Source organism: Mesoplodon mirus (assembly GCF_964341445.2).
Source record: "Mesoplodon mirus genome assembly, chromosome: 5".
Classification (NCBI taxonomy): Eukaryota; Metazoa; Chordata; class Mammalia; order Artiodactyla; family Ziphiidae; genus Mesoplodon; species Mesoplodon mirus.
In genome coordinates, this window is record NC_138980.1 from 57831220 (window position 1) to 57846744 (window position 15525).

General features: G+C 44.9%; 2 protein-coding genes across 9 annotated transcripts in view; one reads left to right on the forward strand and one right to left on the reverse strand.

Moving 5' to 3' along the window:
• Positions 1–10358, reverse strand: part of HMGXB3 (HMG-box containing 3) — a 61956-nt gene extending 51598 nt beyond the window's left edge. For 3 of the 8 annotated variants that reach the window (XM_082621589.1, XM_082621587.1, XM_082621586.1), the window contains exons 1-5: positions 9855–10358; positions 7034–7172; positions 5991–6165; positions 1913–2410; positions 752–850 (exon numbers count right to left, since the gene is read on the reverse strand). In XM_082621589.1, the coding sequence (XP_082477715.1) occupies positions 752–850; positions 1913–2410; positions 5991–6165; positions 7034–7170 (909 nt within the window). In that variant the 5' untranslated portion in view covers positions 7171–7172; positions 9855–10358. The remainder of the gene's footprint in view (positions 1–751; positions 851–1912; positions 2411–5990; positions 6166–7033; positions 7173–9854) is intronic. The other 5 variants (XM_082621591.1, XM_082621590.1, XM_082621588.1 and 2 more) reach the window with 2 other exon arrangements.
• Positions 10359–10469: 111 nt separating this feature from the next.
• TIGD6 (tigger transposable element derived 6) lies at positions 10470–15255 on the forward strand. The gene is made up of 2 exons (XM_082621604.1): positions 10470–10549; positions 13142–15255. Exon 2 carries the CDS (start codon positions 13225–13227, stop codon positions 14788–14790), a length of 1566 nt encoding a protein of 521 aa, XP_082477730.1. The 5' UTR covers positions 10470–10549; positions 13142–13224; the 3' UTR covers positions 14791–15255.
• The last annotated feature ends 270 nt before the right edge of the window (positions 15256–15525 follow it).

A 15525-nucleotide genomic window follows, 5' to 3' on the forward strand; every position in this document is an offset into this window, starting at 1 on the left:
ATAACATTTACAATATCATAAAGAAACATGAGATATTTAGGAATAAATCTCAGCCCACATGCTGCAGTGTGTGATGGAAAAAACATTTGAGAATCAAAAGACGCAGGGTCCTCGTTCTGCCTTGTTTTGCAGCCCAGTGGCCTTGAATCATAGAGAGAACAAGTCCTTTCTCTTCTCTGGACCTTTTTCCTAACCTGCACAATAACAGGATTGAATTAGATCCGTGATCCCTCATTTTTTCTAAAACACGTATGCTTCAGAAATTTTTTTTTTCTTTTTGCGGTACGCGGGCCCCTCACCGCTGTGGCCTCTCCCGTTGCAGAGCACAGGCTCCAGACGCGCAGGCTCAGCGGCCATGGCTCACGGGCCCAGCCGCTCCACGGCATGTGGGATCTTCCCGGACCAGGGCACGAACCCGTGTCCCCTGCATCGGCAGGCGGACTCTCAACCACTGCGCCACCAGGGAAGCCCTACTTCAGAAATTTGGATAAAAGCCATGGAACCTATCCCAGGAAAATACTCTCTCAAGGAGAAAAGTTTGTACGTAACTTGAGGAGTTCATGGATCCTGTAGAGGTCCATTCACAGACCTTCCCCAACTCCCTCACCCCCAGTTAAGAATACCTGAACCAGAAAAGCCTCTGAGATCTTTGCCAGTCCCGATGTCCTAAGTTTGTTAAGACTTTTAGAAAACTACCGGGAAGAGAATTCTTATGGAGCCTTAATCTCCTTGAACTCCCCCACACACTGACCAGTTTGATGGAGGTGGGGTTCTCCACAACCGAGTAGGTGGGAAGAGGCAACATGATGAACTGTGCAGCTGGCGCAGAGGAGCTAATCTCACTGGCATCCTGTAGGTACATGGAGAGAAGAAAGTTTTATTGAGATGGAGTGAAGAACACCCAGGACCATCCACAACACTGAAGACCAATCAAGTCCAATAACCATAGATAATGTGCTTATCCAATGGGCACATCAAAAAAATGAATGAATCTACAATTATCTCAAAATAAAAGTTTAATTAAGAACAAACGGAGACAGAGAAAACCAGTACCACAAAGAACCCAATTCTTCTGACCCTGTCAAATGTTCTTAGCGACCTATTAATCTGCCTTAACCAGTGGCATGCTTCATCATCATAAACAGCACTGCGGCAACAAGTAATAAAACGGATTTACGCCTGGCACAGAATCCTCTGCAGGGCTATCTGCTCTCATCCGTCTAGGCCACAGGGGCCGCCGCATGCTGGTCCTCTTAGCCTAAACAGAACAACTACCTCTTTGAGGATGCCATCACACCCGGGGTAATAGCATGTTGGCAGCTCCCCCAGTCTCCACTTCCAGGGGACCAGGCTGTGGAATCACTGAAATCACTGTTCTTTCTCCTCAACTGGGAATGACAGAAAAGCCACTGAGGAGATACCTCCCTCTTCTTTCTCAGCTACTAGTCCCATCAACCTGGCCCTGAAGAGAACTTCCTTCTTCCTACTTACTCTGTGCCCAGCAAGACTATTTAAAAAAATTCTCCTGAACAGTTCAAGGTGCCATTGTGTTTGCTGAAACAATCTTAAGGGAACATAAAATTCTAACTAATACTAATAGCCAAACAGATCCTGGCTCTGACTCACGGACAGCCCAAATATCATCCCCATCCCTCCTGTTAACGTACCTTATCTCATGTGAAGAAAACGTTGGCTATACTGGGCAAGAGGAGTTGGTGAGAGTGCCTAAGAAACTGAAGCCTGGGGACTTGGAACAAGCCTGGGGACAAAAAGGTTCAAGAGGACTGCAGTCCAACTAGAAGTGCCACACCAGTATTCTTACTTACCACTATTTCAGAATCACACTGCATGGTGCTAGCTGCCTTTTTAACAATCCCAGGTAAAGCAAATCATCAGAACCAAAGTCACTTACCCTCATGACTGTTACCACTGACATGCTCTCCCCAAGCTGGGGGTGGGGCACAGCCAGGCTTCCAGTGGGGAGGTCTGGTGAGCCGTTCACTAAGGTCTCTTCAATTACCAGGCTTGTCTGGTAAGGTTGGTGGCTCTCCCCTACCTCCAGGGAAGCCTCATTTAGGAGCACATCCGGGCCGAGGATCTCTGAGGTGGTGATCTCCTGTACAGCACCTGGCTGGGCAAGGGCTCCCACATCCTCAGCTAAGGCCTCCACAGCCAGACATTGTTCTGCCATGCCTGCATGGCTGGGCACTGTCTCCAGGGCAGTGTTGGACACAAGGGATGGTCCTCTAGGGGACATTTGGTTCTGGGCCACACACAGCTCTAGCTGAGAGCAGCTCCGCTCCTCCTGCAGGCTGCTCTTGGGGATGATGATATAATCTGAGCGAGGGAGGATCTTGCGGAAACCTGGGATGTCCGGAACCACAGCGGTCAATGCAGAGAGTTTAGAGTTCTGAGGATGAAGAAGCCAGGTCGGGGAGACAAGCAGAGATAAATGGAGTAAGACCACATAGATATATACTTATAAGTCTTTTTTTTCTTCGTTTTTTTCTGCAAAGGAACCAGAAAGACTCCATTCTCTTGACCTAAGACTTAGACAGGGTCAGCCTCTGCCAATAGCAATGTCATCTTCATCTGAATCACACTTTAGCCAATGTAACTTATTCACTCAATCACATAGGAGACAGATAACGTGGATTAGATTCCAGAAAGGGCACTGATCTTGGCATCTTAAACTGTGAACTGAAATCCCAGGTCTGGCATAGTCTTAAACAAATCCTTTCCCTTTTTTTTGGCCTTGCTGCCCCATCTGTAAAATAAGGGAGCTGAATCTGGCTAGCTATGAGTTCCTTTCCAGCTCTGATACTTTAGGATTCCAAAGTAGCTGAAGATTTAGATACCAGAATGTATAATGCTCAGTGAAACCTTTAAAAGCATCAAATACAAACCAACAGGCCATGTTGGATCTCAGGGCAGCAAGCAAGGATTCTGACATCACTGGCTTCTCCCAGACTTGCAAAGAAGAGAATGAACAGATCACAAAGCTATCGATCAATAAGAAGGCTTCATGAGAGAATGTGTATAGGGAAGTGGTTATCTGATAAGGACCTGAATATATTGGGAGGTGATGGGGAGGGAGAAGAATAAAAATATTAACAATGACCTAGGATCTTAAGGTTCAGAAAATAATTTCCTGACTTTTAAAGCAATACTACTAAGTTAGGTACTATTATTATTCCCATTTCACAAATGAGGGAACTGAAGCTCAAGGAGGGTAAACTTTCCCAAAACACATAATTAGTAAGTAGTAAAGCTGGGACTCCAGGCCAGGTCTTCTAAGGAGCAAGGAGACCAGATACTAGAAGCACAGCCCTGCATGGCTAACTGGCACCAAGAAAAAGGTGCTTTTATTTTTTTCAATTTAAACTGAAAGTTACCCAATGAGGAAGACAGAAAAGTTCAAAATGAACAGATAAGTGAGAACTGAAATTAAACAGACCAAAAAATAATTTCAGAAGCATCATTTAAAAGGAACTAAGTCAATTACAAAAGGATCCTTAAATAAATCAAAAGCAAGAAGTCAATGAGACTACTTAGGGTACAAAGAAAGCACTCAGAGATGAAAGTTAAAAGAAGCACTGAGATGAAACATGAAAGCAGACTGTCCAAATCCTTTATGGAGCCTTCACTGGAGAGATAATGAAGAAATGATATTCTCAAGTCACGCTTTGAAGCAGACAGGTCAAGAGAACAAGACATGATGGCAAATACATAGGTTGGTCTGGACTTAATCAACAAATCCAAGCACAAGAAACCAGGGCAGCATGAATGACAGTCATCTTACAGACTGTAAGGAATGACACTGGAACCACGGGCCCAGCCACTTGGCAGGGGACCTGAAGGGCTGCCAAGGAGACAGCCTGCCCCAAGGTCTCTGATGGGCTCCCAAAGTATGCAGGCAGGAGGGTCCCACCTGTACACCAGGTAATCAGGGAGAGGTGAAACAGCATATAAAGCCTGTCTTGGTACATTCCAGATGCTCATTAAATGCCACCTTTTCTTATTATACGGTCACTGGACATTTAATCTACTCAAGAGTGTTATTTACTCACCAAGTCAGTATGTTCCAAGAACTCAGCTAGGTGTTTTACGTTGTCCATTTAAAACACTGTGAATAGATACTATTATCCCCATTTTACAAATGAGGAAAGCAGGACTCAAAGGTTAAGTGATTCTTCCAAGGTTACAGCTAGTTAATATTAGAGCTAGTCTATTAATGATCTTGGGGGTAGTGGTAGAGATGATGGTAGATATAAATTTACATATGGATAAGGAAAAATCATTGTAGATGATCTGCTTAAAATTTTTTTTAAAAAAGCCTTAATAAGGACCTATATTAGCGTCTGGTTTTAAAAACCATATCACTCCAGGATTAGGTAAAATTTTCTTATATCATGGGCAAAAAGTTTGTGACCTTATAATGGAGAAACCAAAGAGAATATGTGTACCTTTCCTAGACTCCGCCTCCCCCTCTCCTCAGGGATTGTTTCCCAGACTCACAGTTTACAAACAAATCATCTAGAGGAGAAGTACAGAGTGGCATCTCCAAGACTGTAGGTAACACAAAGCTCTTCCAAGAAGGGAAATGCCAAGCCAACAAGGACAAAATAATCTAAATGACAATCAGTGGCAGATGGGCTCCACTAAGGGAAATACAACCCGTTCTGCTATAACATAGTTGATGCATTCCTGAAGAACCTTTGCTCTACGTTATAAAAAAAGAAGTTAGAGACAATTGTTTCAATTGAAAAAAAAAAAAAGGAGTTAAGGTTAAAAGGTTTCAGCTTGCAATAACAAGGTAACTTTAACAAGGTAACTTTTCCCTGCAGGAATTTCAGTTTAAAAAAAAAACAGCAGGGCTTCACTGGTGGTACAGTGGTTAAGAATCCACCTGCCAATGCAGGGGACACGGGTTCGAGCCCTAGTCCGGGAAGATCCCACATGCCGCAGAGCAACTAAGCCTGGGCGCCACAACTACTGAGCCTGCGCTCTAGAGCCCACGTGCCACAACTACCGAAGCCCACGTGACTAGAGCCCGTGCTCCGCAAGGAAGAGTAGCCCCCGCTCGCCGCAAATAGAGAAAGCCTGCACGCAGCAACGAAGACCCAATGCAGCCATAAATAAATAAATTAAATAAAGAAATTTAAAAAAAAACAGCAGTGTTAACAGTTGTCAGTCCATTTTATTCCTGTGAACTAGAAATAACAAAATGGCTGACAGACACAAACCTAAGTGCTTCCTTGCTTATTCTTTAATCCAAGCACTCAAAGGCTCAATGTCCTCCATCAACTTCACCTTTAGCCTTCCACTTTTCCTTCTAACACAGTTCAATACCACCAGTCACCAGTGGTAACAAAAGAATGTGGCCTTAAATAAAGCAGCTGTGTCTACCTCTAAACTTGCAAGCCTAATTGCTGATTACGTTATAACTGACAGCACAACACAAATTATACTTACATTCAGTTGATAACATGAAAATTCATGGTGTAGGAAAAATGCCTGTAGAAGCTACTCTATAAAAGAAAAATAACACTAAATACCCACAAGGACAAGTAGCTCCAAGTTTTGCTAAAATTCAGAAAAGGAACCTAAGGCTCACTGGAGATCATGTACTGCTGCAAGCAAAGAGTAAAGAGAGTGCAGGGCGAGACCGAAATGGAAACAGACAGGGAATTCCCTGGTGGTCCAGTGTTTATGACTCGGCACACTGCCATGGCCCAGGTTCAATAGCTGGTACCTGGTCAGGGAACTGAGATCCCCCAACCCACGCAGCGCAGCCCAAAAAAAAAAAAAAAAAAAAAAAAAAAAGCAGCAGCCAATATCAGACTCAAGAAAGGTGAAAATGACTCAACTCAAAGTTTTCCTAAGAAGAGAGAAGGAAACAGGAGAACAGGGGATTGGCCTCCCCAAAGCCTCACCACTAAGGCAATGGAGGTATTAGCTGAAGAAGAGAAAAAAAAAAAATTACTTACAGGATCCAAACCTTCTTTCTCTAGTTTGGCTTTCTCCAAGTAGTAACTCCTCTCGGCCACACTGAGAAGCCTCCAACTCTCACTAATCTTCTTATTGATCTCAGATTGAGGGAGGTGGGGGAGCTCCTGCTGCACTTTCAGGTAGATGTCGTAATAGTACAGAAGGTAAGCAGACCTGAGGAAGCAAGGACTTCTTAAGGTTTTCCCTCACTCAACCAGTAAATACTACCATGTTTGAGTAGTGAAAAGCTAAATACAAAACGCAGCTTTTCATTTCAAAAGCATTTCTCTAAATAGAGACGGAAGCAAAGAAACATTTAAATAACACCCCCAGAGGGTGAACAGGGGGAGGTTTCTCCCTCCAGAAACATGGAAGCAAAGGCTTGTCTGGTCTACTTTTCCATGACGACTTTTTCTGCAGGGCTTAAATCCCAACATGGGCAAAGATAGATAAAGGTGTCCCGTCATTCCACTTTCAGGAAAAGGTTAATTAGAGGACTAATTACCACTCACACCCTACTCTTCTACACAGCCTTTGGTCATCTCACTGGTCAACAGCACCTCGCCAAGGCTGAGAGAGGGAAGCAAGTAGAACTATCAAAGTGAGCCAGTGCTGGAAGCCTCAGCAAGAAGTTTGGAGTGTTCACAGTTAAGAGGGAGATTACAGCTGCAATTTGGATATTCTTTATAGATATCACTGGCGCTATTCGTAATTCCAAATTTTTATTGATGTCTTAATTAAATATTTAAATAACAATGGCATTAATAATAAATACAGTGGTTCTCTTGTAGCGAGCTTCCACCATTTGTATGTATATTTCCTGCTAAAGCCTAGAAACACGACCAAGATTTGGACAGGAATGGCAACTGCTGGCATCAATCGGCCACTTCCCACTCTCAATCACCCTCTCCCCCCAACCCCACTGCCCATCAAATGACATGGCACTCTCAGTGAAACTGGACACAGGCTAAAGTCTTCTTCAACACAGCTCTCCAAGCAGCTTCTGTTTATAAATGCCAGCTATCAAAATGTGTTGGCTAACCTGGGTTTCTTGGCCTTTTCTCCATGTATTTTATACTTTTTCTTCTTCTTGGGTGGCCCAGGGGAGGTGTAACAGTAGGCTTCCTCAATTTCCTCCATCACGACAGTTACCTCAGTACCATCATATGATGCATCCATGGCTAGAGGAAAGTCAAACACAAACAGGGTTCAAGAACCTACCCTAAAGGGGACAGCAGCCTCCTGATCCAATGATCCTTATCTCTGCCAGGGCCTTAAGACTCAGTCATTTGCCAAACTCATCAGATGGATCCTAAGAAGCACCTGGGGAACCTACTAAACATTCAGATTCCAGGGTTCCACCTCAGCCCTTCTGAATCAGAATCACTAAAGGGTGTGGCGATCCGTGTGTTTAACACGTGCGCCAGGTGAGTCCTCTAACTAGGCAAACCTGGGATCACTAGCTTAGAGAGCCCTTTCACTTATATTCACTCAGGGGATACTCAGTAATCCTTCAACTCAAAGATTAGCCCCACATTACAAGAATTCCATATGGTAACAGGGTAATACTTGGCCAGGAGTCAGTTCTGGACACTCCCTCATGGCATCACCTTAAAGCAAAATGCTTCACTGATTCACTCATTCATTCAAACGTGTTAAGTGCCAATATGCAGCAACTTTCTTTACATTCTGCCAGTTTGTATGACTTTGGGCAGGTCCTTTAGCTGCTTTAGGTTCAATTCTCTCACACATTAAAAAGAGATGTCTCACCCACCTTACCACAGACTTATAGTGATAAGGCTTAAGGACGTAACTCCATTTGAGAATAGTGCTATACAAAAAGGGTTCATTATTAAAGATGAATCATCTCTGCCTGAGATGCTTAACGACCTGCCCAAGGCCACCACACCCAGGGACTTGAAAGGCAGATTTTTTAGTTCAAAAATCCAACTGTGAGCCTTCTTCCATTATACTACACTGCTCCCATCTCCACCCACAACCCTCTAAACCAGCACTGTTCAAAAAACTTTTTGTGATGACAGAAATGTTCTTCATCTGCGCTCCTCCAATATGGTAGCTACTTATGGCTATTGAGCACCTGAAATATGGCTTGTGTGATTGAAGAACTCAATTGATTTCATTTTATTTAATTGTAATTAGTTTAAATAACCACACATGGTTAGCAACTATGGTATTGAACAGCTCACGTCTAAACAGTAATCTGACAGACCGACATTAACTCTCTAGCACTGGCCTAAGAAACAGAAAATCCACTAATAGCTTTTCCTAGGGAAAGGAAGGCATTAAAAAAATTCAAAGACTAGTTCAAGAAGAGTTAGTTTATTTGTAGCCACATTCTAAGTTGGAGTTTTACCCACAGACTCAATCCTTGGGTTCAAGAAGAGTTAGTTTATTTGTGGCCACACGCTAAGCTGGAGTTTTACCCACAGACTCAATCCTTGGATGGAGAAAGGCTCCCAAAAACCACTTGAATTTTATGAGAGAGAAGTAATATAGTTGCTCTGGGAAATCTGTCAGAAGATAATTTAGGATTCTGGGAAGAAGGAGCTGTGTAAGTAAATACAGAACTGATAAGTGTATTACAAGGCCCACTCACATCTCATTTAGAACTCACTCCACAAATGATGAGCTATCTGATAAGGTATAATGAGAAAAAGAGCACTGTGTGTTGAGTCAGGAGACCAGGATCCAAGTCTAAATTCTAACCATGCGATCTCAGATAAGTCTATTCCCCTCCCTAAATTTCAGTTGTTCCTCAAGTGAGACTGAAGAGGCTGAAATCAGTGGCTCCTAACTTTCTGAGAGGCAAGAATCCCCTTGAGAATGTTGTAAAGCGGGAAAAACCCTCTCCCAGAAAATGCAGACAGGTGTTTCACCTATAATTTCAAAGATACACCTGAGGCTAAGAACACATTATTCCTAAGGTTCTTTCTAGTTCTGTACCATCTCTAAATGATTTCCCTTCCCACTGAAAAACAAAACAAAAACAACAACAAAAGAACCCCACTGCATTCTGTTATAGTGCAACTCTGGAGAACATAACCCACAACTTGGCTTGGTAAGAAATAGGCGAGTGCCTTCATTGGGTAAGGGATGCTAGGGTTCAAATCAAGGCTATGTGGGGATGTGCTTTTTTTGCCTTTCATAATTGACTTCTCAGCCCTTGAGTCTTGCAGAGAAAAGCAATAACTGCAGGAGAGCTTCTGTAAAGAATGACATACAGGGTTTTAGCACCCAGAGCAAAACAAGTTAGAAAACACAGTCATTACAATCATATTGGGGTAGGGGCAAGAAGAGACTACCCTGAGTTTTGGCTTGTTTGAGTAACCCGGTTTAAGCCTGGGTCCAAGAATATTTTCAGATCCTAGGCCTCAGTACAGCAATGCAAAAAAAAAAAAAAAAAAAAAAAAAAAAAAGCACGATAATATAAAGGTTAAAACCAAGGGCTCTGGAGGGCAGAAGATCAGGGTACTAAATTTAAGTTACGCATTTTAACAGCACGCGCACAGAGCTCTATGACCTTGAGCAATCTACTTACTCTAAGCCTCAGTTTTCTCATCTGTAAAAGAGAAGTAAGGCAGTACTTGAAATTTGTGACACGCTTTCACTGTCCTATCAGATCCTCCTCGGAACCTCATCAAATGGCTTCTGACAGCTCAGCAGTGGGCCATGGTCGGCCTACGGGCCTTAGATGTCCCAAAGGTACCGAATGCGGGAGGTGGAAACTAAGGCTCACTACTCCTACTTCGTAGAAGAGGCAAGAGGGCTCAGAGAGCCGCAGCTCCCAGCTCGTGGGCGCCCAGCCGGTGCGGTGCGGCGCGGCGCTCGAAGGCGGGACTTACCCGGAGAAGCGTGCAAGCCGCGCGGCTCACATTCCCAGAGGCGCCCGGCCAGGGGGCTCGACGGGGGGGCTGGCCAGGGCACTCGCGCTCCCCGCTGTCGGAGAGAGGCGGCTCCAGTCGTGGCAGTGGCAACAAGGAAGTGGAGACGAGGGCTCGCGCGCGCATCCCGGGGGCTAGAGGAGCCCCGGCCCCGCGGCCCCGCCCGGCGACACACGGCACGGAGTCGCGACAGCCCCTCTCTCTCCCCTTCCTCGGAGTCGTGCTACGGGGTTGTAGAAGGCGGGTGTGGGAGCACAGGTTCTCTCCGCAGGCTCTTCACCGACGCCTGCCGAGAGCCCCGGGGGTCAAGCCCCGGGGAGCCCGAGGAAGACAGCAGGGACACGGGCGTCGCCGCGGCACCGGTTCAGCAGCACCAGCACCAGCAGCACACCTCGGATAGCTGGGAAAACCCGTCCCGGCTGCCCTCGCGGCGCGCCGGAAGCGGCCGGCGGCGCGTGACTGCTTGCGACCCCCTGCGCAGGCGCAACAGTCCAGCCCGGGCGGAGGGGCGGGCCCCTAGAAACTGCTTAGAGGCTTAGAAAGGGGCCGCTAAGGCGGACGGACTACTTCCTGCTAGAGGTTCCGGGAGGAGGAGGAAGCTGCGGCCGCCCAAGGTGGACGCCCTCAGCCCCAGGGCATTGCCGTAGGGCGTTCAGGTAAATGGGGCGGGGCGTGAGGGGTCGAGGCCCCGCCTCGCCTGTCAAAGCCACGTCTGGCCAGGGGAGCCCGAGCACCACCCTCCCAGCACGGCGTTCAAGGCCTGACCCCAGTCCTCATCACTCTGTCCCGGCTTGTTCAGGACAGGGTTCTTAGTGCCGCATGAAGCCGTCCTGCTCACCCCAGTGATCTGCCCTCAATCCGTCTCTCCCACCGTCCCACACACAGTAATGGTAGTTAGTGATTCAAACGGAGCTGAATGACCATGTGGAGAGGCTCTGGAATCAGATAAGGATTGTATTGTCCCTTCCCGCCGATGTCACACATGGTGCCACATTCGTACAAGTCCCCTCACCCTCACTACCTTGCAAGTGCATTTCCAATCTGCCTACTTTTCTCCATGTACCACCGTCACCAGTCTTCTCCTAGTCACCGTCATCTCCTGCCTGGACTGGGGCAATTTCTTCCCATCTCCTCTCTTTTCCCTCTACAATCTATTCTCCACAACACGCAAATTGATCTTTTTGCACTGTAAGCCTGATTAGGTCACTCTCTGCTTAAGACCCTCCAGTGTCCTCTTGTTTACTTAGAATAAAATTCAAACTCATCTCGACCTACAAGACTTTGGTTTGGCTCTTGATTCATTCTCTTTCCACATCTCTTCTCAGTACTGGTTGTTCCCAGAACAAGCTATATAGCACTCTGTAGTGTGTAGAATGCTAGCTTTGTGCTGAGCCTCCTTGGGATTGAATCCCGGTCCTACCACATGTAAGCGATATTAAGCATGGAAAGTAACAAATTATGATTACAAAGGACCAATAATTGGTTCTCATTTCAGTAAATGGCATCACCATCCACTCAATTGCTCAGTGCTCAAGCCAGAAATCTGGGAATTATCCTTGACTCCTCTTGCACCTCACATCCAGTCCATCAGCAAGATCCGCAAAAACATAGTCCCAAACTGAGTACTTCTTACCATCTTCACTATTACTCTATCCAAGCCACCATTATCTCACATCTGGACTCCGGCAACAGCCTCCTAACTAGTCTCTCTTTTTCTCTGACACCCTTCCATTCCATTCTTCACACAGCAATCATCTTTCTCCTTGCTTAAAATCCTTCAGGAGCTTCTTGTTGCACTCAAATTAACGTATCCCAACTATATATGGCCTACTAGGCTAGCCTGCATTTACCTTTAGATTTAGGGCCACCTCTTAGGAAAATGGACTTTACCTATGAGGTTCTCCACCTTGCAACCAAAAGACTCTTTCTAAAGGGCAAATCTGATCATGTCGTTCCAAAAACAAAAAACAAAACTCCAAAGGCATCTTATTGTCCCAAGATCCTTGTTGTCTTCTCCAAAGACTTTTTTTTTCCTGATCATGTCTTTTTATTTTCTATAGTACTTCATTGCCTTTACACATATTTCCTTCTATCTCATGAATTCCTATTTGTTTATACTTTAAGTCCCAACATCAATATTTTTTCCTCTTTGAAGTACACTGCCCATCTGTGTCCCACCCAGTTGATCATCCCACTTCTGTCTTCTCGTCCACAGTACTCTGTAACCTCTGTTATAGCACTCCATACTCTAGTTTTGTCTTCCCTGGTAAGCTCCTCAATGGTAGGCACTATGCTGCATTCATCTCTGTATGGCTGGCATCAAGCACAGTGCTTAGCACACAGAGGATGCCATGAATGGATAGACAGGTGGGTGGGGGTAGTGACAAAAGTCAGTCCTTAAAAAGGGGCAGTCACAGCCTGAAGCACAGCAGCTTCTCTTGTTCTTTGAGGACTCTCATGAGAAAAGGTTTAAGCAGGCAGTTACCAAAACTGCTACTGTTGGATCACGTTTATTTCCTTCCTAGCACATTATCACACTCTGTAATTAACTAATTTATCTGTTCACTTATTATCTCCCTACATCACATTGTATTATTTCATAAGGGCAGGGACCTTGACTATGTTGTCCTTCACTGTGTCCTTACCACTTGGCACCTGTAAATATTTATTAAATGAATGTGTGGCTATGAGAAACATCTTCCGGCAGTGAAAAATCCTTCCAAGCCAAGCAGCGATAGAGCTATGAAGATCTCACTGTGGTGGAATTTCAAGCAGGACTATGGAGTTGCAGAAAAAGCACTGATCTGAGTCAAGAAATCTGAGCTGTATGAACCTGGGTAGGCCCCTTCCCTGGGCCTCAGTTTCTGTATCTTTAAAATGAGCCAGATAATAATTCCTTGAATTTATACAATGCATTGCTATTTGAAAAGCTCTTTTACCATCTGTTAATTTGCAAAGCTCTTTTACCATCTGTTCAATATAGTCTCACAATAGACAGACCAGACATTGTTATTATTTTTACAAAGGCTCAGAAAGTTTAAATAAATCTAGACTATATCTCTTTTATTTCAAACATTCTTAGTCTGTATAAATAACCTCTACAAAAAGTCAGTAGCATGATCCTATCTTCTCTTGACTTTGGCCTTATATTATCATTTTTCTAATACGATTTTTTAAAATCTGAACCCATCTTTTAGGGGAATCCATTATCTTTGGTTCCTGATAGGCACTCCATTTTGTCTTCTCAGTTTTCCTTACTTGTGGCAAAACAAGCCAAGAGGAGGAACAGACACAGCCCTGGTAGTTGTGGTCCAGCCCTCATTCTACAGATATGGCAAACAAGGGGAACAAGAAACATCGGCAGTTCTCCCTAGGGGAGAAAATGAAAGTTGTGGAAGCTGTGGACTCAGGCAAGAGGAAAGGCGATGTGGCAAAAGAATTCGGTATCACTCCTTCTACTTTGTCTACATTCTTAAAGGATCGTGCCAAATTTGAAGAAAAGGTGCGGGAGGCATCTGTGGGACCCCAGAGGAAAAGGATGAGGAATGCTCTTTATGACGACATTGATAAGGCTGTTTTTGCTTGGTTTCAAGAAATCCATGCCAAAAACATTCTCGTGACTGGTTCTGTCATTCGGAAAAAAGCACTAAACTTGGCCAACATGCTTGGCTATGACAATTTTCAAGCAAGTGTGGGCTGGCTGAACAGATTTCGGGATCGCCATGGAATTGCTTTGAAAGCAGTCTGTAGAGAGGATAGTGACAGATTAATGAATGGTCTAGGAATAGATAAGGTTAATGAGTGGCATGCAGGGGAAATTATAAAACTAATTGCTGACTACAGCCCAGATGATATCTTTAATGCTGATGAGACAGGAGTGTTTTTCCAGTTGCTTCCCCAGCACACACTTGCTGCTAAAGGGGACCATTGTAGAGGGGGCAAGAAAGCAAGGCAGCGGTTGACAGCACTCTTTTGTTGCAATGCTTCAGGGACTGAAAAAATGAGACCATTGATTGTTGGTAGATCAGCCAACCCACGCTGCCTCAAGAATGTCCATTCCCTCCCTTGTGACTACCGAGCCAACCAGCAGGCATGGATGACACAGGATCTGTTTAGTGAGTGGCTGATGCAAGTGGACGCCAGAATGAAGCAGGCAGAACGCCGGATCCTCCTGCTGATTGACAACTGCTCCGCTCACAACATGCTTCCACGCTTGGAAAGGATTCAGGTGGGGTATCTGCCCTCAAAGTGTACTGCCGTCTTGCAGCCACTGAATCTTGGCATAATTCATACCACAAAAGTGCTGTACAGGAGCCACCTGCTAAAACAGATCCTCCTCAAGCTGAACAGCAGTGAAGATCAAGAAAAAGTGGACATCAAGCAGGCCATTGACATGATTGCTGTGGCATGGTGGTCAGTCAAGGAGTCCACAGTGGTGAAATGCTGGCAGAAGGCAGGCATCATCCCTGTGGAATTGATAGATTCTGACGTAGAAGCAGCAGCCAGTGAACCAGATATTGCCATTGAAAAGTTGTGGCACTCAGTGGCTATTGCCACCTGTGTCCCAAATGAAATAAATTTCCAGGACTTTGTCACTGCAGATGATGACCTCATCATCTCTCAGGAGCTGCTGGACACAGAGGTCATCCAGGACACGGTGGCTGGTGAAAGTACTGATGAAGCTGGAAATGAAGATGAGGGGGAGGCATCTCTACCACAGCAGCCAAAAGTCACCATCACAGAGGCCATCTCAAGTGCACAGAAACTTAGACAGTTCCTTTCCACTTGTGTAGGTGTTCCTGATGCCATTTTTGGACAGCTAAATGGCATAGATGAATATTTAATGAGAAGAGTGACACAAACTCTTGTTGATTCCAAAATTACACAGTTCCTCTAAACAAAATAATGTAGAAATTAACTGCCTCTTTTAATTTAGAAGATGTAGTTTACAAGAATATTTATTTAGCTAGGATATTGAACTTAAATTTTAAGCAATATTTTTGTGACAACATTCCAGTTTTCTGAAATAATCAGGAAACTTTCTTGAATGGAATTTGAGGCCCAAGACTTTTCATTTCTAACAAGTTCCCAGGTGATGCCAATGCTGATGTGGTCCAAGGTCCATGCTTAAGAACCACTGGTCCATCTGGATTCTAGCACTTCTCTCTTTAGCTGTCCATCTGAATACTCCCAATCACTAACTGTCAAAAAAAAAAAGTATCAGCTGTTCTTACTCCAGAACTGTTAACTCCTTCCTGCTGATTTGGTAACTCCAGAACCTTCTTAGCTATTCTCTTGAACGCCCCACCAAGTATTCAGTAGAGGTGCATCTGTCTGAGCCAAAAGACTTAACAAAAGCCATCTAGCCTATCAAAGCATCTTTTTAAAAAAATTTATTTATTTATTTATTTATTTATTTTTGGCTATGGTGGGTCTTCATTTCTGTGCGAGGGCTTTCTCTAGTTGTGGCAAGTGGGGGCCACTCTTCATCGCAGTGCGCGGGCCTCTCTTGTTGCGGAGCACAGGCTCCAGACGCGCAAGCTCAGTAATTGTGGCTCACGGGCCTAGCTGCTCTGCGGCATGTGGGATCTTCCCAGACCAGGGCTCGAACCCGTGTCCCCCCATTGGCAGG

What these genes read in the sequence shown, in the direction of transcription:
- TIGD6 (XM_082621604.1), top strand. Translation starts at nt 13,225, where the DNA reads ATGGCAAACAAGGGGAACAAGAAACATCGGCAGTTCTCCCTAGGGGAG.